Source organism: Sebastes umbrosus, chromosome 7 (genome assembly GCF_015220745.1).
Source record: "Sebastes umbrosus isolate fSebUmb1 chromosome 7, fSebUmb1.pri, whole genome shotgun sequence".
Taxonomy (NCBI): domain Eukaryota; kingdom Metazoa; phylum Chordata; class Actinopteri; order Perciformes; family Sebastidae; genus Sebastes; species Sebastes umbrosus.
In genome coordinates this window covers 32,821,532-32,846,203 of record NC_051275.1, presented here as the reverse complement: position 1 = coordinate 32,846,203, position 24,672 = coordinate 32,821,532, and the positions used below count along the sequence as shown (strand labels likewise).

General features: G+C 38.1%; 1 protein-coding gene and 1 long non-coding RNA gene across 2 annotated transcripts; one reads left to right on the top strand and one right to left on the bottom strand.

Moving 5' to 3' along the window:
* The first annotated feature begins 880 nt into the window (after nt 1-880).
* Nucleotides 881-20,194, top strand: sae1 (SUMO1 activating enzyme subunit 1). Its single transcript, XM_037776338.1, has 9 exons — nt 881-1,102; nt 3,562-3,673; nt 5,952-6,125; nt 9,585-9,730; nt 10,282-10,381; nt 10,875-10,980; nt 15,696-15,840; nt 16,880-16,949; nt 20,052-20,194. Exons 1-9 carry the CDS (start codon nt 1,002-1,004, stop codon nt 20,142-20,144), a joined length of 1,047 nt encoding a protein of 348 aa, XP_037632266.1. The 5' UTR covers nt 881-1,001; the 3' UTR covers nt 20,145-20,194.
* LOC119492027 lies at nt 1,117-2,086 on the bottom strand. The gene is made up of 4 exons (XR_005207702.1): nt 2,045-2,086; nt 1,550-1,592; nt 1,336-1,490; nt 1,117-1,233 (listed from the first exon to the last, which is right to left on the bottom strand). It is a non-coding gene; the product is annotated as an uncharacterized LOC119492027 (long non-coding RNA).
* Nucleotides 20,195-24,672: the final 4,478 nt, after the last annotated feature.

The window sequence follows — 24,672 nt, the reverse complement described above, 5'->3', positions numbered from 1 at the left end:
AAATTTAAAGTACTTCAATAAACAGATCATAAATAATATTATATTATTATTATATAGAATTTTTTTTTATTATTTCAAAATGACAGTATACATAGTAACAGCAGAAAACATTAAAAACATTTACATACAGATGAAGCATAGCAGAAAAAATAAACAAAGAGCTGTGACAAACATAAAAGGACGACAGAAATTAAACAAAACCAACATAAAATAATAATTAAAAAAAAGACCACGTGAGAGAATGACAATAATTTCACTTAAAAACTTTAAAGATATTGCATACATTCATTTTTATTTTTTGCTTTTTTGTTTTGTGAGGAAGAAATTGTTGACAGATATAATTCCATTTCTTTCATAAATACAAAGAAATTAGGCTTTTTTGGGGTAAATTTACACTTGTGAATGTGGAACTTCGCAAGAATTAAAATTGAATTAATAAGAAAAAATGCATTACTGTCTTTGTCACTATAATCATAGCAACCAAATATAATATTTCTATAGTACAGTGCAAAATCTGAGAAAATGTTAACAAGTATAAAATTATTGACATCTTTCCACAATTCACATGTTTTTCTTCTTCTTTTTTTATTATTTTTTATTTCAAAATTACAGTATCCATAGTAACAGCAGGAAACATTAAAAACATTTACATACAAAAGAAGCATAGCAGAAAACATAAACAAAGAGCTGTGACAAACATAAAAGGACAACAGAAATGAAACAAAACCAACATAAAATAAAAAAAACACACAATATAAATAAATAAATAAATAAGAAGTTAATAATAAAAAAGACCACGCGAGAGTATGACAATACTTTAACTTAAAATGTATTATTATATAGAAATGCAGCTCTAGTGTTGTGTTCTGGTGACGTCATCACTCAGCGCCCGTTCATTCAGCGGGAGCGTCGCGGAACATTTGAAACACCTCCAGGATCCTCTAGCTACATAAAGAAAACAGCTTAATTTACCCCCTGATCACCGTCTGAAGAGATCTGAGATGATCGATATGATCGAGAAGGAGGACCCGGTCATCAGCGAGGAGGAGGCGGCGCAGTACGACCGACAGATCCGACTGTGGGGACTCGATGCCCAGAAGAGGTCCGAACACAGAAAACCAGCTTCAGTTACAGTTATAGTCAGTTATAGTTAACCTAAAACCAGTTATAGTTAACCTAAAACCAGTTATAGTTAACCTAAAACCACCTCTTCAGTTATAGTTAACCTAAAACCTACTAATACCTACTAAAACCTAGCTTCAGATAACATAAAACCACCTAAAACATAAAACCACCTTCAGTTACAGTTATAGTTAGTTATAGTTAACCTAAAACCAGTTATAGTTAACCTTAAACCTACTAATACCTACTAAAACCTAGCTTCAGATAACAGAAAACCACCTTCAGTTACAGTTATAGTTAGTTATAGTTATAGTTAACCTAAAACCACCTTCAGTTACAGTTATAGTTAGTTATAGTTAACCTTAAACCTACTAATACCTACTAAAACCTAGCTTCAGATAACATAAAACCACCTAAAACAGAAAACCACCTTCAGTTACAGTTATAGTCAGTTATAGTTAACCTTAAACCTACTAATACCTACTAAAACCAGTTATAGTTAACCTTAAACCTACTAATACCTACTAAAACCAGTTATAGTTAACCTAAAACCTACTAATACCTACTAAAACCAGTTATAGTTAACCTAAAACCTACTAATACCTACTAAAACCAGTTATAGTTAACCTTAAACCTACTAATACCTACTAAAACCAGTTATAGTTAACCTTAAACCTACTAATACCTACTAAAACCAGTTATAGTTAACCTTAAACCTACTAATACCTACTAAAACCAGTTATAGTTAACCTAAAACCTACTAATACCTACTAAAACCAGTTATAGTTAACCTAAAACCTACTAATACCTACTAAAACCAGTTATAGTTAACCTTAAACCTACTAATACCTACTAAAACCAGTTATAGTTAACCTAAAACCTACTAATACCTACTAAAACCTAGCTTCAGATAACATAAAACCACCTTCAGTTGCAGTTATAGTCAGTTATAGTTAACCTTAAACCTACTAATACCTACTAAAACCAGTTATAGTTAACCTAAAACCTACTAATACCTACTAAAACCTAGCTTCAGATAACATAAAACCACCTTCAGTTGCAGTTATAGTCAGTTATAGTTAACCTTAAACCTACTAATACCTACTAAAACCAGTTATAGTTAACCTTAAACCTACTAATACCTACTAAAACCAGTTATAGTTAACCTTAAACCTACTAATACCTAAAACCAGTTATAGTTAACCTTAAACCTACTAATACCTACTAAAACCAGTTATAGTTAACCTAAAACCTACTAATACCTACTAAAACCTAGCTTCAGATAACATAAAACCACCTTCAGTTGCAGTTATAGTCAGCTTCAGTTAACCTAAAACCAGTTATAGTTAACCTAAAACCTACTAATACCTACTAAAACCTAACTTCAGATAACATAAAACCACCTTCAGTTACAGTTATAGTTAACCTTAAACCTACTAATACCTAAAACCAGTTATAGTTAACCTTAAACCTACTAAAACCTACTAAAACCTAGCTTCAGATAACATAAAACCACCTTCAGTTACAGTTATAGTCAGTTATAGTTAACCTAAAACCACCTCTTTAGTTATAGTCAGCTTCAGTTAACCTAAAACCTACTAATACCTACTAAAACCTAGCTTCAGATAACATAAAACCACCTTCAGTTATAGTTATAGTCAGTTATAGTTAACCTTAAACCACCTAAAACAAAAAAACACCTTCAGTTACAGTTATAGTTAACCTAAAACCACCTTCAGTTACAGTTATAGTCAGTTATAGTTAACCTAAAACCTACTAAAACCTAAAACCAGTTATAGTTAACCTTAAACCTACTAATACCTACTAAAACCTAGCTTCAGATAACATAAAACCACCTTCAGTTAACCTAAAACCAGCTAAAACCTAAAACCACCTAAAACCAGCTTCAGTTATAACCTTAAACCAGTTATAGTTAACCTTAAACCTACTAAAACCTAAAACCAGTTATAGTTAACCTAAAACCTACTAAAACCTAAAACCTACCTTCAGCTTCAGTTAACCTAAAACCTACTAAAACCTAAAACCAGCTTCAGTTAACCTAAAACCTTCAGTTAACCTAAAACCTACCTTCAGCTTCAGTTAACCTAAAACCTAAAACCAGCTTCAGTTAACCTAAAACCTACTAAAACCTAAAACCACCTTCAGTTAACCTAAAACCTTCAGTTAACCTAAAACCTACTAAAACCTAAAACCTTCAGTTAACCTAAAACCTTCAGTTAACCTAAAACCTACTAAAACCTAAAACCTACTAAAACCTTCAGTTAACCTAAAACCTTCAGTTAACCTAAAACCTTCAGTTAACCTAAAACCTACTAAAACCTAAAACCTTCAGTTAACCTAAAACCTACTAAAACCTAAAACCACCTTCAGTTAACCTAAGCCCTGTTGTTGTTGTTGTTGTTGTTGTTGTTTTTACAGGTTACGAGGGTCCCGTGTGCTCCTGGCAGGTTTAGGTGGTCTGGGGGCCGAAGTGGCCAAGAACTTGATCCTGGCTGGAGTTAAAGGACTCACTCTGCTGGACCATGAAAAGGTACACATGCTCACACAGTACACACAGTACACACATGAAAACAAGCTCTTTTCCCCGTCCTCCTCATCGGGTTCCCAACCTTTTTCCCTAAAGAGGCAGTAGTCAGTACATTTTTGGCATAATTGGGCAAAAATTCCATAATAACCTTTCAGCATATTGTAATTCAAGTGTTCTGAGAGATAACTAGACTTCTGCTCCTCCTCATGGCTCTGTTGTCAGGCTTTAGAAAATCTAGCCTGTGACGGGAGACTTTGACCAATCACAGGTCATTTCATTGAGAGAGCGTTCCTATTGGCTGTGCTCCGGTCATGTGACCAGAACTTGGCGTTGATTCACCAGATTTCACAATGGCGGCGGCGTCACAAACTTTCTCATTTTACAGCTAAACCGTGCACTACAAGATGATTCTGAAAACATCTGAGGAGAGAAATAGGCATTAACGTAACATAATATTGATTCATATTTGATCAGCGCTGCCTAGTTTCACCATTTGGTCGGAGTTCGCGAGTGATTGACAGCCGGCTCTCATAGACAGCAGCTCTTACTGCTTGTTTTCCTCCGGTCTGTGAAATCTTGCAGATGCCGTTAGGAGCACCAGAGGACACATGATTTTTTTCAGGTTACCTGTCTCATGCACTACTGTCACGATATAGTGACCGTTTTATAGAAATAACTTTTTTTAATCATAGTTGCTACAATCTCGCCACTTCAGCTTTAATGGGCCCCTTTTCTATCATTGAGACCCCTGCCCTGACTAAGTCACATATTTTATGATATTTCATATTAATGCACAACAATAACGGTACAGAACTGATAAACTGTACAATCAACCCAAATAGTGAACGCAGTAACTTTGTGTAAAACGAGCGATTTGGATGAATTTTGAGCAGATTATTTCCTGTGAAAATTGCATCAGACAGAGATGAGTTTTCCTGTTATTTTTAGTAACTTTTAATACAAAACTCTGTCTATTATGTATTTTTCAATCATACCTACTTAATAGGCTTCATTTTTTTTGACAAATTTGGTGTTTTCATCTTTTTTCTTCCATTGTTTTTAAGGACCAGTGTGTAACATTTAGGAGGATCTATTAGCAGAAATGGAATATAATATTAATACGTATGTTTTCTTTAGTGTATAATCACCTGATAATAAGAATCATTGTGTTTTTGTTACCTTAAAATGAGCCGTTCATATCTACATAGGGAGCGGGTCCTCTTCAACGGACAAACCAAACTCTGTTAACTTTTCCTGCCTGGGCCGGAGTCGATAACGTTACTCGTTCCTGTCGCTGCCGCTCTCTCTCTCTCTCTCTCTCTCGCTTCACCACTCACTTCCCACGTATACACATACTGTACGTACTGGCTCTGCTCCAGGTGGCTCTAGAGAGGCACATTTGTGTTTTCTTGTCGGCCTCTCCAACACGCTTGGCACACGGGAGAGGCTTCAGTTGGTTGCGATCTTCTCATCTCACCGCTGGATACCTCCCGATCCTACACACTGGACCTTTAACTGCATACTTTTCTAATTTTTAAGTTTATAATTTAAATTATAATCCAAACTATAAAAATACAACAATTTCATTTAGTTTTCTTCACAGGAATTAATGAAATGCTGAGATTTAGGCCAGCTGTATATTTAAAAAAAAACATTGTCTTAAACTGAGTTTCCACCAAGAAGTTCCTAAAAGTAATTTTAGTCTCGGGACGACTTCTCAAGGGAAATCAAGAAGGCCTTGCGACCCCCCGTGAAGCTTTGGCGACCCATAATGGGGGTCGGGAGCCTCAGGTTGGGAGCCGGTGGTCTACAGAGTTGACTTGGGTTTCAGTTTAAATCTAGAAATCTTTGTTTTCAGCTGTTAGCTAAACATCTGTAGGATTCACAGCCCTTAGAAATAATGGAATAGTAATGGCCTTATGTGCAGTCCTGTGTGTGTCCACTAGATGGAGCCTGGGGCAAAGTAATGATTTTCACTTTCAGTAAGGAAACAAACCAGCTGTTTTGCATTAATTTTTATTGTGGTAACTTTGTTATGACAGCTTAATTCTGGCTTCACATCATGTTTTGAAGTGAATATTTAATCTACAGCGTGCAAGTCTTTGCTCTCTGTGGTCCTGTGTGACTAAATAATTTATACTTATTTGAAAAACATATCTATTTTTAAAGAATGGAAACACAAACACGTCCACTAAATACACAGTGTTAATTATCTTCAAGCTGAATCACATCCAGCTCAATCCTCACTCTGCAGTGTGTTCCTTGTCTGTGTGTCCATCAGGTGTCGGAGGAGTCGTGTCGAGCTCAGTTCCTGGTTCCCGTGACGGCTAAGGGTCAGAACCGAGCCCAGGCGTCTCTGGAGCGAGGCCAGAACCTCAACCCGATGGTGAAGGTCCACGCAGACCAGGACAAAATCGAAGACAAACCAGACGACTTCTTTCTGCAGTTCGATGCGGTGAGTGGAAAAGAAAGTTTATTCAAGTCATCAAACACAGACGGGGTAACTGAAAGACGGCTCTACTCAAATATGTTAAAGTGTCAACAGATAAATTATATAATTTGCAGGGGTGTCAAACATACAGCCAGAGGGCCAGAACCGGCCCACCAAAGGCTCCAATCTGGCCCACTGGATGAGTTTGTAAATTGTGAAAATTGCAGAGAAGTCATAAATTACAATTTTTCAATAAAATGAAGTGCTATCCTATTTGTCCACTGGGTGTCGCCTGTCCTACTAAGAATCCCAGTCCTATGCTGGATACCTTATTATAGATGCTACATGACACAACTCTGTCAAGTGTAAACTGTTTCAACCCCGTCTCCTACAAAATTACATTGTAGGGTTGTCAATCCATTAAAGGGATTAATCGCATGATTGTCCATAGTTAATCGCGATTAATCACACGTGTTCAAAGGGAGATTTGTCAAGTATTTAATACTCTTATCAACATGGAACTGGGCAAATATGCTGCTTTATGCAAATGTATGTATATATTTATTAATGGAAATTAATTATCAACACAAAACAATGACAGATATTGTCCAGAAACCCTCACAGGTACTGCATTTAGTGTAAAACAATATGCTCAAATCATAACATGGCAAACTGCAGCCCAACAGGCAACAACAGCTGTCAGTGTGTTGTGATTTGAGCATATTATTTTATTTTATTACATTGCATACAGACGTTAACAATTTAAAAGATACATTGAATTTATGATCAAATCTACCCTTGTCTGGTCTAGAAAACTGTAGACGTGTTCATTTGATTGTAAAGTGTTTTATGTAGACAGGGACTGTTACAAATACCAGCTCATTTAACATCAGAGTTAAAAACAAGAAGATATTTACAAAAAAATAAATTCCACCACAGGAAGTTTTATATTTAGTTTCTCTGTATATTGCATATTCTTTTTATTCTTAATACTGTGAACCTTTGCACATCCACTCCGCTTGATACGAAACCGTGGTTACGAAACGTTACGACAGTTTCCGTCAGAGAGTGGAAAGTTTGTCCCAAAGCTTGCTGCTGTATTTATACCCTACAGCTTAAAGACGGCTGCTTCATTCAGCTGTGAGTGTGACAACAAACAGAGTGGGAGGGTTAAGGGGCCGGTTTGAGAAAGGCCCTTCGACATGGCAGACAGTAGAAACCGGGGATCGAACCCCGAACCATGTGGTTATAGGACGACCTGCTCTGAGCTACAGCCACCGCCCCAGCTAGTGTTTGAATCCAGGTTTTGATTCCCACTGGGTGTACCCATGGTTAAACATGATGACATAATTGGCACAATATACTATAACAAACATTATGATTGTATGTGTGTTGTTAAGCCGGTAGATGGGTTTAGAGCGAGCAATAAATGGATGATTGTATTATTTGCATTCATTTCTACAGGCAGCTTTAGTATACGCACAGGCTCAGTGTCATCACTACTGAAGGCAGCTGAGTATTTGAACACCATCAGAGGAATAACAGAGATCTTTTTTTCCCTCCTGTTGTGTCTGAATTGTCGGCAGTCTTCCTCCCTCTGGGGGTGCTCAGTGAGGGTCAGGAGGAGGAGGAGGAGGAGGAAGGGAGGAGGAAAGTAGCAGCAAGACAAAGTGAGGAGAGGATGAGATGGATGTTAGTAGGACAGAGGGAGGGAGGGAGGATGAGAGGGTCGGAGGGAGAAGGCAGGACAATTGAAAAAGCTTGAGATAGAATAAAAAATGGAAAACAGAGGGGGGTCTCTCTCTCTGTCTCTCTCTCTCTGCAGTAGATCATTCATCACTTTTATCTGCTTCCAGGATGTTTCTGTGTGGCTCAGCGGGAAGATGGAGGGTGATTAAAGTGGAACGGTTGGAGTGTGGTCACAGTTTTCATATGAGAGGCCTAATTACTGACATACAATAGAAAAACACACACTGTCCATCTGGGTACTTTCAGAGTACAGCTGACTCACTACTGAGACTCTCAGCCGCTCTCTCTGCATGTTTACTGTACAATTTTATACTTTTCTGCTGCGGTTCATTTTAGTTTCTTGCAAGAAGGAACAGAGAAATACCACATGAATAAAATCATGATGGGACAACAACTTTTTTCTCTATTGAGTCAGATCAGACTCAATATTAATAAATGCACACAGAAGGATTCTTGAGTTTGCCATGTTATGATTTGAGCATATTTTCTATGCTAAATGCAGTACCTGTGAGGGTTTCTGGACAATATCTGTCATTGTTTTGTGTTAATTGATTTCCAATAATATATATATAAATACATTTGCATAAAGCAGCATATTTGTCCACTCCCATGTTGATAAGAGTATTAAATACTTGACAAATCTCCCTTTAAGGTACATTTTGAACAAATAAAAAAATGTGTGATTAATTAAAGGGCTGCACGGTGGTGCAGTGGTTAGCACTGGCGCCTCACAGCTAGAGGGTTGCAGGTTCGAATCCAGCTTGGGACCCTTCTGTGTGGAGTTTGCATGTTCTCCCCGTGTTAGCGTGGGTTTTCTCCGGGTACTCCGGTTTCCTCCCACAGTCCAAAGACATGTAGGTTAGGTTAATTGTGGACTCTAAATTGCCCGTAGGTGTGAATGTGAGCGTGAATGGTTGTCTGTCTATATGTGTTAGCCCTGCGATGGACTGGCGACCTGTCCAGGGTGTACCCTGCCTTCGCCCAATGTCGGCTGGGATCGGCTCCAGCCCCCCCGCGACCCCTAACGGGATAAGCGGTTGCAGATGGATGGATGGTGATTAATTAACTATTTTAATCGATCGACAGCCCTAGTCTGTGGACGTCTGGAAGGACGGAGAAAAGGCTGAATTTAGCACTGAAATTGGGCAGAACAGTCCGACACAATGTCATAAAACCGCTCTGAACGACGTGCTCAGTAAGCGCTGAGGAAGAAAACGGCTTTCTATAACTGTGGTCAACCTCAAAACCTCCGGGTTGTAATCCTTGAAGTAGCACAAAGACTCCGCATTATTTATGACGAAGAAAGTCAACTAAGCATTAATTAGAAATGAGGGGAAACGCTTGTGTTTAATAAAATAAAATCGGTTAAATTAATATGAACTTATAATATGTATAAATTAAAGTTTTTCACCTCATCTTTCACATTTGCAGTTTTTTTACTGTATAAGTGAGAGTATTTGTAAAACGATGGATATTTGTTGGTGTTCCTTCAGTATAAGAGGTCAACTGCTGTTGCTCAGAAGCACTTTGGCATTACTGGTAATACTGGTAATACTGGTAACACTGGTAACACTGGTAATACTGGTAATATTGGTAATACTGGTAATACTGGCATGCTGGTAATACTGGTAATACTGGTAATACTGGTAACACTGGTAATTGATCAGGAAAGCATTTGACCACTAGGCAGCCTCTCTGACCAGCCGTCCTCCGACTGTGTTTTTTCTCCTCCAGGTGTGTCTGACAGGCTGCTCCAGAGACCTGATGGTGCGTGTCGACCAGCTATGTTCTCAGCACAACATCAAGGTCTTCTGTGGCGACGTCTACGGTTACTATGGTTACATGTTCTGCAACCTCGGAAAGGAGCACAACTACGTCGAGTAAGTGTTTGTGTTACGTTCTCCACACGTGGAAGCTGCTGCGGGTTAAAGTGCCTTGCTCAGGAGCACTGCAGTAGATATTGGTACTGTAGTAGCGATATCGACAAAAATATCATAAACATTTTATTATAAAGCATCATTTTCCAAGATAACAAAACATGGTATTGCATATTAATATATAAACAAACATAATGTCAAAAGACAGAAGAAGAACACTCTTCAAAAAATAAAATACATTTATTAAAAATAATTAATAGAAAACAATCATATTTATAATGATAAATAATGATTTAAAAAAGGATACATAAAACATATATTAAAAATAAATAAATAATGAAAAAACAATAATATTTATAATAATTAATAGATTAAAAAAACAGTAATAATACTAATGACAGTAGTAATTCTACTATTAATATCATGATATTTTTTACAGGGTACCACGACTTAAGCACCATTGGATGGGATTAACATTACAGGGTAATAAAACTGTCTGACTGTCTCCTCTCTATATAACGTGGGATATCTTTCTCTTCACTCTCTCTTTTTAGGGAGAAACCGAAACTGGTGAAACCGAAGGGAAATTCCAACGACGGTCCGGAGGCGAAGAAAGCCAAAGTCGACCCCAACGAGACCACCATTGTGAAAAAGGTAAATGAGTGCATCTTTAAACATATTAAACAGAGAATATATCAGTTTAAATTACTTTATCTACCAGCAAACCTGATATAACGAACTGTCACATATAATAGGGGTTTCCCTCTATTTGGCTCAAAGGCACAACTGTATGGGTGGGGAATAAAATGACCTTTAAATGGAGGCTGGACTAAAAACTGTTAAGATAGGACGAGTGGAACGTATTGAGAAAATAACACAAAATGGAAAAACACCTTTGATCATTTGTGAGGTCTGGTTGTCTCCTTCCAAAATGAGATGCAATCTTTCTTTTGTATTGCTTTCTGTTGTTTCAAGTTTATAATCAGCCTGCATGCATATAAATATACATAGAGTCCACACAAATCCAAATAAATAGTTTTCCTTAACAACCAGACATTCATTATATAAATCTTAAAGATGAGCAAAGAATTAATACACCTCTGATTCACCTCTTCTTGACATTATTTTTTAATCTCCAACCAATCAGACAGCCAGTTTCTGCACCCTGAAGGAGGCTCTGGAGGTCGACTGGACCACTGAGAAGGCCAAAGCCGGGATGAAGCGAACACCAGTGGACTACTTCATGCTTCACGGTACTTAATCACAATTAACTACGGACAATCAAGCGATTAATTGCGTATAAATATTCAATCCATTGCCAGCCCTAGTTTCATTATGAGATTATTTTTTTGGGGGAAAGGGATATTGTCTAGTTGACACAACTATCAGTTAAATGAGCTGTAGAGTATACGAGAGGTCTTCAGACATTTCTGTGTAGGCGGCAGCACATAAACAGAATTTCCATACAGAGAATTGATCAAATATAACAAATCGAATCCTGAAAGGTCTAAAAACGAATAGAAATCAGAAACTGAAAATGTGTGGGACCCCCGCAGCGAGACTGAAACGTGTCCCATGAGCATGCAAAGTCACAGGTTCTAATTCAGCTGATGAGCTGTCGCTGCACGTGTACGGAAAATAATGTCCATGACCTTTGTTAAATGACCTTATAGAGAGAACTGTTGAAGGTCAAGCTTGTGTGCTTTAAAAAGAAAATATCCAACAAATTTAGATGGAAAAAAGAACATTGATACGCTGAGTTGCACATGAGTACTCACATACAGTCAAACCCAATGGACTGTTTTAACCATTTAAATAAATCTTAAATTTACCTTCCTGTTTTCAGGTTATTTACAGCGTCTGATAACATCCTCTAAGAGTTGTTATTGTCTCTCCTGTCACCTGGCCCTCCACCATCCCCACACACTACATGCTAGTTTCCATCACAGGCCGTCCATGGCCAGTCATGTGCACTGAGCGTAGAATAGAGAACATTCTGACACGTACATAACGTCAAGCATAGAAGAGCAGGAAATACACAGAAAATGGGTATTTATGAAAACTTTCCTGCACATAAATGTAGTAAATAATGAGAATTCAGTTACACTTTGACAGGATGACAGGAGCCAAGGTCACTAATACTAAATGCAAGTTTTTATCATATTTAAAAAGCATATTGAATTTATAATTTGAAGTTAATAATAAGAACGCGTTAACCCAAATTTGTTTTAACGCCACTAATTTCTTTAATGTATTAATGCAACTTGCAGTTTTTAAGTTGTAGCAGCTCAGTTTTAAAGCTAGAGTGAAGATACTGGTATCATATGAAACTAAAAAACCTAAAGCATCCATCGGTACCAACCATGTCATACTAGCTTGTTGCAAAGGAGGTTAAATAATGCTCCAAACTTACGCTACATTTTGGCGAGGATTTGAACATATTTCTTATGCTGAATGCAGTACCTGTAAGGGTTTCTGGACAATATCTGTCATTGTTTTGTGTTGTTAATTGATTTCCAATAATAAATATATACATACATTTGCATAAAGCAGCATATTTGTCCACTCTCATGTTGATAAGAGTATTAAATACTTGACAAATCTCCCTTTAAGGTTAATTTAGAACAGATAAAAAATGTAAAATTTAATTGCGATTAAATATTTTAATCGATTTTACAGCCTTAATTTATAATATTCTTCACTAATTAGGAATTTCTTTGAAAAAAACCCTACAACTACTACATGCACTATATGCAACATACAAATTAATGCATCAGTAATATTAATCCAGAAACATCAGATAGAATAAAACATTTTACTGCATAATGAGTACTTTTACTTTTAGTACTTTAAGTACATTTTTCTGATAACACTTTTACTTTTACTTTTACTTAAGTAAGGTTTTGAATGCAGGACTTTTACTAGGAGTGAAGTATTTTCACAGTGTGGTATTAGCACTTTTACTTCAGTAAATGATCTGAATACTTCTTCCACCTCTGATTGTGAACTGATCTCGGCTGGTTAATTTTAGGTGTGTGCCCGGCGTCGTGACCTTCAGTCTATTAACGCCCCCACTCTCTGAAACCCACTGCAGCCTCGCCCTGAGTGGAAACACGCCCTGTTGTTGTTGTTTTATTTAGTAAATGTGAGACAGGGGGCTGCGTTATTATTCCTTTGCTGTTTCTATAATTGGAGCTAGCGGTTGTTGTTTTGGGCGACCGATGAGGAAGTGGCTCTTCCTCTGTTACAACTGCTTCCTGTCTGACTAGGAACAGTCGGGTGATCTGAACCGCGGTTGTGTGTGTGTGTGTGTGTGTTTTTGCTTATTATCATTAGTACAGTATCTCTGAACTACATAATTCCCTTTTTTTATTATATAAGCAGCCTGTCTAGACACATTGAGAGCACGAGAAAAGATGACAAAGCAGTATATAAACAGTATATAACTAGAAAGATGCACTCAGTAGAGTTCAGATCTCCACCAGCTGTGTCTGCAGCGGCCTCTGCTTTAATGTTTGATCGAATAAATACAAACCACAATTGTCCCCCATCTAGACCGCAAGCGTATCAGACACTGTTTTCACTCACACGTCTCACGCTGCAGATACGCTCTCATTTTAATCTATGACACTGTCTGCACCGGCTCTATGCATTTAAACTGCAGTTTACTGTGTTATGCTTTATGTTGACTGTTTAACGCTTCTTCTCAACAGAAACTGTCAGCCCTGCTGTGTGTTTAGTTCCTTTAGCTCTGTTAGCTGTATTAGCCTCGTTAGCTGTTAGCTCGTTAATATTGCCGTTGCTTAGCAGCGTTGTTCTCACGAGTTAACCACTTGAACGCCAAGCATATTGTGTACACGACTTCCCATGTTGTAAACACAAGCTCACAAGTTTCATTTGAAGGCACCATTAGCCCCATTAGTTGTTAGCTCTGTTGGCCAAACACACCGCAGGACTCTGCTGCCCACCGGCTGCTAACAGCTAACTAGCTCTCCTCCTACCGACGCGAGAAGACTCGCTCCGTTGTAGTAAGCGCTCGGTTCAGTTTTTCATTTGCTAAGCGATAATTATACATACATACATACATACATACAGAGGAATAATTATTAATTTGTAAGGAAACAAGAGTCCAAACTGAAGCAGTTGTCGACAACTTGCGGCCGGTTAAGTATAGTGAGGAGTCAGCTGTCAACGACGGTATGAAACCGTCAATAAAAAATGTTTTCAAAAAGTGTGAATCACTGCAACCACGTCATAAATGAGCACGAAAAATATTAGACTGATGGGTCCAGCAGTATGCAAGATTAGCCATGGACAGACAGACAGAGTTGCACACACATGATTGATTACATAATCTCCTGGAATGAGATAAGAATAAGAATAAGGAATAGAATAAGCAGGTTTTGCTTTGCCAAACAGTTAGATATTATTGTACCAGCTCTGCCAAAGGAACATAAACTCTCTCACTCACTGTACAGATGTTGTCTTAATAATGAAAAACATATTGTCTATGTATTGTATTATATGTCATGGCCATATTCAAAGGGCTCCCTTGACCTCTGACCTCCAGATATGTGAATGAAAATGGGTTCTATGGGTACCCACGAGTCTCCCCTTTACAGACATGCCCACTTTATGATAATCACATGCAGTTTGGGGCAAGTCATAGTCAAGTCAGCACACTGACACACTGACAGCTGTTGTTGTCTGTTGGGTTGCAGTTTGCCATGTTATGATTTGAGCATATTTTTTATGCTAAATGCAGTACCTGTGAGGGTTTCTGGACAATATCTCTCATTGTTTTGTGTTGCTAATTGATTTTCAATAATAAATATATATATACATTTGCATAAAGCAGCATATTTGTCCACCTCCCATGTTGATAAGAGTATTAAATACTTGACAAATCTCCCTTTAAGGTACATTTTGAGCAGATAAAGGAATGGAATAAGCATGTTTTGCTTTGTCAAACAGTTAGATATTCTTGTACCAGCTCTGCCAAAGGAACATAAACTCTCTCACTCACTGTACAGACGTTGTCTTAATAATGAAAAACATATTGTCTGTTGTATTTGACCTTCATAGGCAGGTTTCGACATAGCTATCTTGAATATTCCCCCTTGACTTTAATCTGAAGACTAATTACGTCTCACTACTACATGTGTAGGAGATACTATCATTGTTCCATCCATGTGCACATTATTATATTGAGTTATGTAATTCAGTTTGATTTCCTGTGTAGCTGCGCCAGTCTTAACTTTTTACAAACAAAAGTTTCACTGATGAAAGGGCAGAGCCGAGGTGTGAAAGTGATTCATCGTCACTGCTCATGTGTGTGTGTGTGTGTGTGTGTGTGTGTCTGTGTGTGTTTGTGTGTGTCTGTGTGTGTGTCTGTGAGAGTGTGTGTGTCTGTGATGTGCCACTCTGGTGGAAATGGCCGTGGGAGGACTTGACTTCCTCTTGTGGTTTAAGTTAATGGACGAACAGGAAATGCGGGGGCGAAGTGTTGATGTGTGGCACAGTTGGAGACGTCGGTTATTTGAAATATTGCTCATGACCAAATAAAGTGCACGTGTCTGATTTTCATGTCTCAATCAGTCCTGCAGCCGACTCTTAGACACAGGAAAGAGGTTTTTTTTTCTCACCCTAATATTTCCTTGTGTAGGTGTATGTTTGCGTCTCTGTGTGCACGCTCTTATTTTGATGTGGGGAGGCGTAATCGGATGAAATGGTTGATGGTGCAACCACATCCAGATCTTATCCTGTTTCAGAGATAAGATGTTGTCTTTCCATGAGATGATAATTCACCCGTGAAGTCTCTTGAAAAGCGTGATGAAATTATAAATGGCAATAGATTATATGGAAAATATTGCTTTAGAGAAATGTTTTAAACTTGTTTCCAGCCTCTCAACTGTCGTTTATTTCTGTTCATGTTCCTCCTGCTCCCCCCTTCCCTCCGTCTCCACAGTGCTGTTGAAGTTTCGTACCGACAAAGGCCGTGACCCCGACCCACAATCCTTTCCAGAGGACAGTCAGCTCCTGAGACAGATCCGTGATGACGTCCTGGAGGCCTTGGCCGTGAGCAGTGACCTCCTGAATGATGACTTCATCAGGTACAAAGCCTCTTTACCTGTAATGTGATTTTCATTTTACACAAGTGAGACTGTGAATGGATAATTCAGACTGTGTGCGAAGTTGCCGCTTTTATTGTGGTAGTCTGAGTAACGTGACGTCAATCCGTTCCATATCCGTCAACCAAAACAAACCGCAGAAAGTAGAAAACGGTGGAGGGTCAGCGTGGATACAACCTGCACCCTCACATGTTAAATCCTGCATGGTAAACACTACACATCCAGTAAAGGATGGAAACACTTTGAGTTTCACACATTGCAGGAAAAGCAGAGCTAGACATCACGGCTAAAGCTGCATGCTAACTCTGTCACGGACAGGAAACGTTATCGTATCGCGGTAACGAGCGGTCGAGCCGGCCGGCACTCTCATCTCCATGGTCAAATGGGCCGACGCTACAACTGTAGAGCACCCATATACTGACATTTATGTTAAATGCAGTCAAACGGCCCCGATGGAGCTGACCATGGATGTATAAAGAGAACGGAGCTGACGGGAGAGCTAGAGACCACCTTGGAGAAGTTAGAGGAAGTATACATGTGTGATTACGTGTGGTTTTCAAAATAAGGTGTTAACAAAGGGAACTGTATATACAAAATACATATATAGAAATAAGATTGATTGGATTATATTCACCAGAAGTATAAAACATTACATGTCCCTTTATAAAGTAAAAAGAAAATACCATAAATTTGTGAGGGAAATGTTTATTGTTTAATGTTTATTCCTTGATTATCGTGTTGCTGGAAAAAAAAAAAAAAACCTCCTGACAATGACTGATATATTTGACTTCAGGACATCTCTGACTACATACACGCTGAATATCAAACATTTTTACTGGATTAATTTACATATTTTCCAAAGTGTATGATTCAACTTTTTCCCATGTTCTAGTGTTAAAAAAGCAATACTTTCACATCACAATACATATCGTATCGGCACCAAAGTATCGTGATAGTATCGAATCAGGAGATATCACATCACACTTTGTATTTAGTCACAGTGGTACATGTTTGTCCCCAGCTACTGCTTCTCTGAGATGTCTCCAGTGTGCGCTGTCGTGGGAGGAGTTCTGGGACAGGAAGTTGTCAAGGTAAGCCTGTAAACATGAATGTATATACAATCATATAGGAGCCTCATAACTCCAGTAATGTGATGCATCTTAGTAAATTTACTCAGCTGTAGTAAATGATGGCCGTTCTGGTGTGAGAGGGAGTCAGTCAGCTGACAGGTGGCCACTCAGCTGGTTTCTGGGTCAGCTTCAGAAAGACGGCGGCGACTCTTCTTCTGTGTAGGAGTGATTTTCTCTGTGACCGCGGAGAAACTCAGTGTGACGCTCTGGCTGAAGCCTCTCAAAGGGGGAAATAATTTGAAAAGTCCTCGAGCTGAACAACATAAAAAATTCATTGATATGTCAGCATATAAGAACATAATGGGACCATTATTGGAAAATATATGACTGAGCAGAGACATTAACACAATTTGCACATGGTATTCCCTCAGATTATAGATTGGAGCCCGACCGAGGTGTGATTTTTGGTGATATTTGGGAGTAGAAGGAATTATTTTGGCCAATATTCCTTTCATACACTTCGCACAAAGAAAAAAAAGTCTGAAAAATGTCGGACAAAAAAAGTCGGACAAAAAAAGATCTGAAAAATGTCCGAAAAAAAAAGTCTGAAAAAATATCTGAAAAAAAGTCTGAAAAAAAAAATCTGAAAAATATCTGAAAAAAAAGTCTGAAAAAATCGCCGAAAAAATGTCTGAAAAAAAAAGATCTGAAAAAGTCTGAAAAAAAAGTCTGAAAAATGTCTGAAAAAAATGTCCGAAAAAAAGATTTGAAAAAAGTCTTAAAAAATGTCCCCAAAAAATGTCCAAAACAAAAAGTCTGAAAAAAAATGTCTGGAAAAAAAAGTCTGAAAAAATTTCCCAAAAAAATGTCCAAATCAAAAAGTCTGAAAAAAAAGATCTGAAAAAACATGTCTGAAAAAATGTCCAAAATAAAAGATCTAAAAAAATGTCCGAAAAGAAAGATCTAATAAAATGTCTGAAAAAAAAGATCTGAATAATGTCTGAAAAAAAAGATCTGAAAAAATGTCCGAAAAAAAAGTCTGAAAAAAAAGTCTGAAAAAATGTCCGAAAAGAAAGATCTAATAAAATGTCCGAAAAAAAGATCTGAAAAATGTCTGAAAAAAAAGATCTGAAAAATATCGGACAAAAAAAGTCTGAAAAAAAAGATCTGAAAAATGTCTGAAAAAGAAGTCTGAAAAAAAGTCTGAAAAAAAAAATCTGAAAAATGTCTGAAAAAAAAGTCTGAAAAAAAAGATCTGAAAGATGCCGGACAAATAAAGTCAGAAAAAAAGATCGGAAAATGTCTGGAAAATGTCTGAAAAAATGTCAGAAAAAAAGACTAAATATAAATAAATGTGAAATAAAAATAAAATATATTTTTTTTAAATTAAAAAAACTTAACAGCATAGATAAAAAGACAACACCAAAACCACTGATGATAATAATGTGTTTGCATCCTGTATGTTTGACACAGACAGACCCAGATCAGGCTAATCAATACGAAGATGCATCAATGCTTAAAGTTCACAAATCAATCATCCCTTCCTACGGGGTTTCACCATGAATTCTTAAATTGACACAATCACATATGAGGAACACATAAAACCTCTTTTATCACATGTTTAACCGTGAAATGTGCCCGTTTGAGTTTGGCGAATTTCAGCAAAAAGGTTTGAAGTGTAATTATTGATTTTGATGTGTACGTTCATTAGTCTCCTCTGACGAGACTCACAGACTCCGTATGGTCACTGACGTCGTTAAGATTCATCTCACAGATAAAAACAGCATCATTATTTAATGCACACGCGTATATATACAGTATATGTATAGAGAGAGAGAGAGATAGAGAGAACGGGTTTCTTCAGTGCATGACCTGAATAAGATTTCACTGAGCTGATGAGAAACCACTTATTTTCTGAGCTGTGTGCACGGTGACCTGAGGCTAAGGTAACGTGAGTTCAGGTCAGGGTAAGTGTGTGTGTGTTAGAGGGAGGGGACTGGCTGCGCTATTGTGGCACAAGGCCAACCTGCCGTCTCTATGATGATGATGATGGTGATGAAACCCACTGCAACGGGCCGACTGACGTCTCGCCGGGTGAATCTGACTGATTTCACTCACTCGCAGAAAACTGAGCTCACCTTATGGGCTCAACTTAAAGGGTAACTCAGGTATTTTTCAACCTAGACCATATTTTCCTTTGTGTGTGTGTATCTAAAGCTCGGCATACACTGTACGATTTTAGCCCATTTTGAGCCGCACGACTCATTTTAGATTCAGACCGCCGTGCGTGGTGCAGTGTACATGGGGGGACCGAGGACCGATTAACTCTTCCCGACCGGCTGTCGGACAGTCGGATGAACTCCTGACATGTCAGAAATTTGTGGTCGGCCGTCCACGAGCTCCCACACAGTTGAAGCAGAACCACGAGCCGATTCCCAACGTCAGAGCCTTTTATACAGTAATCAGAGCGTAGCTATCAAGATAACGATGTACAACAGATAAACGTAGTAAAACGTAGCTAGCTTACCTCCAATTCATGCAAAATGGACAAGCTATACTGTCCACGTCTTCCTCGCCACCTGCGAGTCTTTTTTAGACAGCAGACAGGACGGCACGGATGATCAACACGTTTCTTCCTTGTTAGTATATTGTGACCCAAACAGACCTCTGCTAGCAAACAAACTTTACCTGCCTCGGAGCTTTCAAACTAATCTTTATTGACAACTGTCAACAGCCAGAACGGCCCGCAGGAGCTGACGGGACGTGTTTGTTTTTTCTATTTTACATGTACAGTGTGATCACTCAGGTCGTGAGCTTTGGCTTAACATCGCAAACAACCTACTCGTACAGTAGGAGTAGGAGTTACACAACAACATTTCTAAAACCGTGCAGTGTATGCTCAGCTTTAGTGTCTAATGGGGACAACAATTATTGAAGTTGGTCCAGTGGTGAGGGAGAACGCTGTAACCAGCAGCCGCTGAACGAGCTGCGAGGGCAAGCGAGCGTGTGTGATGTCATCTCAGACACAATCAAGCTGTTGTGGAAGCAGAACGGTTGTGTATATGTGTCACAATATGACCTTATTGGTTCATTAAATAAGTTTCCTTTGTGTTTTCCCTTCAGGCTCTCTCCCAAAGAGACCGCCCACACCGCAACTTCTTCTTCTTCGATGGTCGTAAAGGCAACGGCATGGTCGACTTCTTTGGACCAAACTAAACAGTTTTACACACAAATTCAAGTCCATTAAACTTCTGTCTTTTCCTTCATTTGTACCGTCAGATTATTTATATCAGTTCTTGCTCCACTAGTCATAAAATCAGTCTGTTGTTTGTTTTTTGGCATTTGATCGCAAGAACACAGTGAGATTTGTTTTTTACATTTGCTAATAAAACATTGTTTAGTGAAATGATTCTGCCTCAGGTCTCTGGATTTATTAAACAATAACAATCATGTTGTTTTATCCCTGTATACCAGAATTTAGTGATGAATATCTGCCACGTGTAATCACAAACTTTAGCCGTAATTATTATTATGCTGCATTCATGTTGCTATTGTCTCTGAAAATCAAACCTGAAAGTTAAATCATCGCAATCAAATCATACTTTAATTCAGTAAATACGTTTCTTTTCACTGACACATGCCAATTAGTACAAACTAATGTTGTGCACTTAAGCAGATTAGGGCTGTCGAAGTTACCGCGTTAATAACGCGTTAACGCAAATTTGATTTAACAACACTAATTTCTTTAACGCATTAACGCAACTTTTGATTTTCAGGTTGTAGTGGCTCAGTTTTAAAGCTAGAGTGAAGAGTGATACTGGTTTCATATGAAACTAGAAAAAATTAATCCATTGGTACCAACCATGTCATACTAGCTTGTTGTGAAGGAGGTTAAATAACGCTCCAAACTTACACTAAATTTTGGCGAGGAAAAACTGTCATGACCATTTTCAAAGGGGTCCCTTGACCTCTGACCTCCAGATATGTGAATGTAAATGGGTTCTATGGGTACCCACGAGTCTCCCCTTTACAGACATGCCCACTTTATGATAATCACATGCAGTTGGGGGCAAGTCATAGTCAAGTCAGCACACTGACACACTGACAGCTGTTGTTGCCTGTTGGGCTGCAGTTTGCCATGTTATGATTTGAGCATATTGTTTTATGCTAAATGCAGTACCTGTGAGGGTTTCTGGACAATATCTGTCATTGTTTTGTGTTGTTAACAGATTTACATTAATAAAAATATACATACATTTGCATAAAGCAGCATATTTGTCCACTCCCATGTTGATAAGAGTATTAAATACTTGACAAATCTCCCTTTAAGGTACATTTTGAGCAGATAAAAAAATGTATCTTTAATTGATTGACAGCCCTAAATGAAATCAAACGTGTTGAGAATCTCAGTTATAGAACAATGAATCAGTGTGGTGGATTAATGTACAGTCAGTCAGTGTCTGAGTTTTGAAGGGTAAAGACAGTATCATCACATGATGCCTGTCAGTGTATGACTGTATTTGGTAATAACCTCTTAGCGCCCGGCGTGTGACTCACCAAACTGTCTCAGTGACGGAGCAGCATTCAGATGAGCCTCGGGACAAACTCAGAGCGCTTCCTGTCCTCTTCCTCCCAAACAAGGCTACAGCAGCCACAGCAGCCACAGCAGCAGCAGCAGCTTCAACAACAACAGAGCATCACCGGGGGAAAACCAGCCGTGTGGTCCCGTGTCTGACCTCAGCCCCTGGGCGTGGCGGGGCGGTTGAACCTGTTTAACCTGCCAGACCTGTGAAACCTGAGCGGCAGAGATGTGTTCTAACTGTAGATGGAAAAAATTATGCTTATTTTGATGCAGTTTAACCTCTTAAGTGTTAACTGTTGTGTGTTGTCAACACTGTGCGGTTGCTGAGTCATTCTGCTGTTTAAAAATAGTTTCAGTATCAGATTATGTAAAAAAACTTTCTTTTCATACATAAGTAGGTTGATTTTAAATCTGAATATAAACGGCTCATTCTAAGGTAACAAATACACAATGATTCTTATTTTCAGGTGATTAAACACTAATGAAAACATACTTATTGATATTATATTCCATTTCTCTAAATGTTACACACTGCTCCTTTAACGTTGTGAACACCGGACACAAACAGCGTCTCCTGGATGAAATCTTTGTGTTTGTTGTTTTTTTTATATCAGACTGTTGCTATGGACGCAGTTCTGATTTCGGACTCTGGCGGACCTTTTTTTGTTAATTTTTTTGATTTCTTAAGTAAGTAGCCGTGTAAAAGGCGGGATAATGTACAGCTAGCAGGTCATTGTTGAGAAATAAACGCCTTTAGGGCGATGAGAGACTCCGCTGTCGGGGTTTATTTCACAGCAGTGACCATATTGCTGTACATGATCGCTTACGTAAAAAGCAAGAAAGACCACTTATGGGTGGCTTTTGTTTTGTAAGTCACGTTAGTGACGTTTGTCATGTAGCGATTATTTTTTTATTGACGTTTGTGACGTGTTTTCTGTAGTTGTTTCTGTACGTGTTTTACTTAATTTACATACTTGTTTTAAGCCCAACCATGACATTTTCCCCTTAAACCAGGGCCTGCAACCTGCGGCTCCGGCGCCACATGCGGCTCTTTAGCCCCTCTCCAGTGGCATGGAAATGAATAACTGTTTTTTGTTTACATTTTCATTTTTTTAATCATTGTTGTAGGTCTATGGTACGACGGTACGACAGAGTATTAGGGCCACATTGAGGAAAAAAAAGAAATCTGAGATTTCGAGATTTAAAGTCATAATATAACGAGAAAAAAGTCAAAAGTTTATGAGAAAAGAAGGTCGTAATACTACGAGAATAAAGTCATAATATTATAAAGTAGTAATATTAAAATTTTCTTCCTCGTAAAGTTATGACTTTATTCCCGTAATATTAAGAATTTTTTCTCGTAAAGTTATGACTTTATTCTCGTAATATAACGACTTTATTCTCGTAAAGTTATGACTTTATTCTCGTAATATTACGACTTTATTCACGTAATATTACGACTTTATTCTCGTAATATTAAGACTTTTTTTCTCGTAAAGTTATGACTTTATTCTCGTAGTATTACGACATTTTTTCTCATAAAGTTATGACTTTATTCTCGTAATATTACGAATTTTTTCTCGTAAAGTTATGACTTTATTCTCGTAATATAACGACTTTATTATTGTAAAGTTATGACTTTATTCACGTAATATTACGACTTTATTCTCGTAAAGTTATGACTTTATTCTCGTAGTATTACGACTTTTTTTTCGTAAAGTTTTGACTTTATTCTCGTAATATTACAGAAACCTTTTTTTTTTTTGACTGAAATGTCTCTGTTGATAGTAAAGGTTTCCGACCCCTGCCTTAAACTAAGTGGTTTTCTTGCCTGAACCTGTGGATGTTTGCGTGGCGTACAAATGACATGCAAAAAATGGTTAAAATGCGTACTTATGGCGCGCTAAATGTCCGGGTAATGTCGTGGTATTTATGCAACCGGGTTGAATCCCCGTCTCTTGATAACATTCCTGCTGTAACTACATTGATTTCTACTTTTATTCCCTGACTTCCTTGTGATGCTTTCGGCGGCTGCAGAAATGCGTGACAAGTGATTGAAATTAAGATGCGATTGTGTCCGTTCACACACTGGGTTCATTGTGAGTTCAACACAGAGAGTGAATGAGAACAGAGAGAATAAGAAAAGAATGAATAACTACGCATACTTCTGAGTGGTGTTTACAGCCGATTTAGGGAGAAAAGGAGAGGAGCTGTGAGGCAGCACTGCTCTTTTCCCCGGGATTAGGAAAGAAGATTAATTACGGAACGTCCCTTTAAGCTCATTCTGCCCCTTTAATTAAACCTAAACTCTTATCTGCCGACACACACATTCAATGCACTCTGCATGCACTCCACATGCTGACTCTGCTCTACACTGTCTCTCGTTTTCCTCTCCATCTCTTTCTTCCATGTCCTTGAAATCTCTCTCTCTCTCTCTCTCTCTCTCTCTCTCTCTCCCACACACACTCAGTTAAATCCCTCCTGCTGTGTGGTCACTCTCTCCACTTAGCAGCAAAGAACAAGTGTCTGCTGTTGCGACCAATCAAATCCCTGATTTTGCTCCGAGGGCCGCCTGATTGGCTCGTTCTGCAGAGGAGTTTAAGTGAGGATAACTAGTCCCAATGCTGCCTGTTGACTCGGTAACAGACGAGTGTGTGTGTGTGTGTGCGTGTGTGTGTGTGTGTGTGTGTGTGTGTGTTTTCCTTATAAACCCATGAATTCTTGTCTTTGTTTATCTTGTAAAGATTAGTGTACCTGCAACTAACAGTTGTTTTTAATATTAATTAATCGGCCAGTTATTTTCTTGATTCATTGACTGATCATTTTGTCTTTAGAGTGTCAGAAAATAGTAAAAGAAAATACAAAAACAGCACAACATGGCATCCTTTATTTACCTTTATGTTTTACAAACTGTTACACCTCTTTGTGTGTATATATATATACATATTTATTACTTCTCTATACATACTTTCTTCAACAAAATTACAAATTTACATTTACATGACTTTTTAATATTTACTTATGTTTATATTCAAGCCCTATATTTGAATTGCACTATTTTATGTCTTAGGTTTTCGGGCTCAGTTTTAAAGCTAGAGTGAAGATACTGGTATCATATGAAGGAAGTTAAGGAGGATAAATAACGCTCCAAACTTACGATAA

Coding starts and splice junctions, on each gene's coding strand:
- sae1 (XM_037776338.1), top strand. CDS start 1,002: ATGATCGATATGATCGAGAAGGAGGACCCGGTCATCAGCGAGGAGGAG. Junction 10,981..15,695: donor GGACTACTTCATGCTTCACG/GTACTTAATCAC, acceptor CCGTCTCCACAG/TGCTGTTGAAGTTTCGTACC. Junction 16,950..20,051: donor TGGGACAGGAAGTTGTCAAG/GTAAGCCTGTAA, acceptor TTTTCCCTTCAG/GCTCTCTCCCAAAGAGACCG.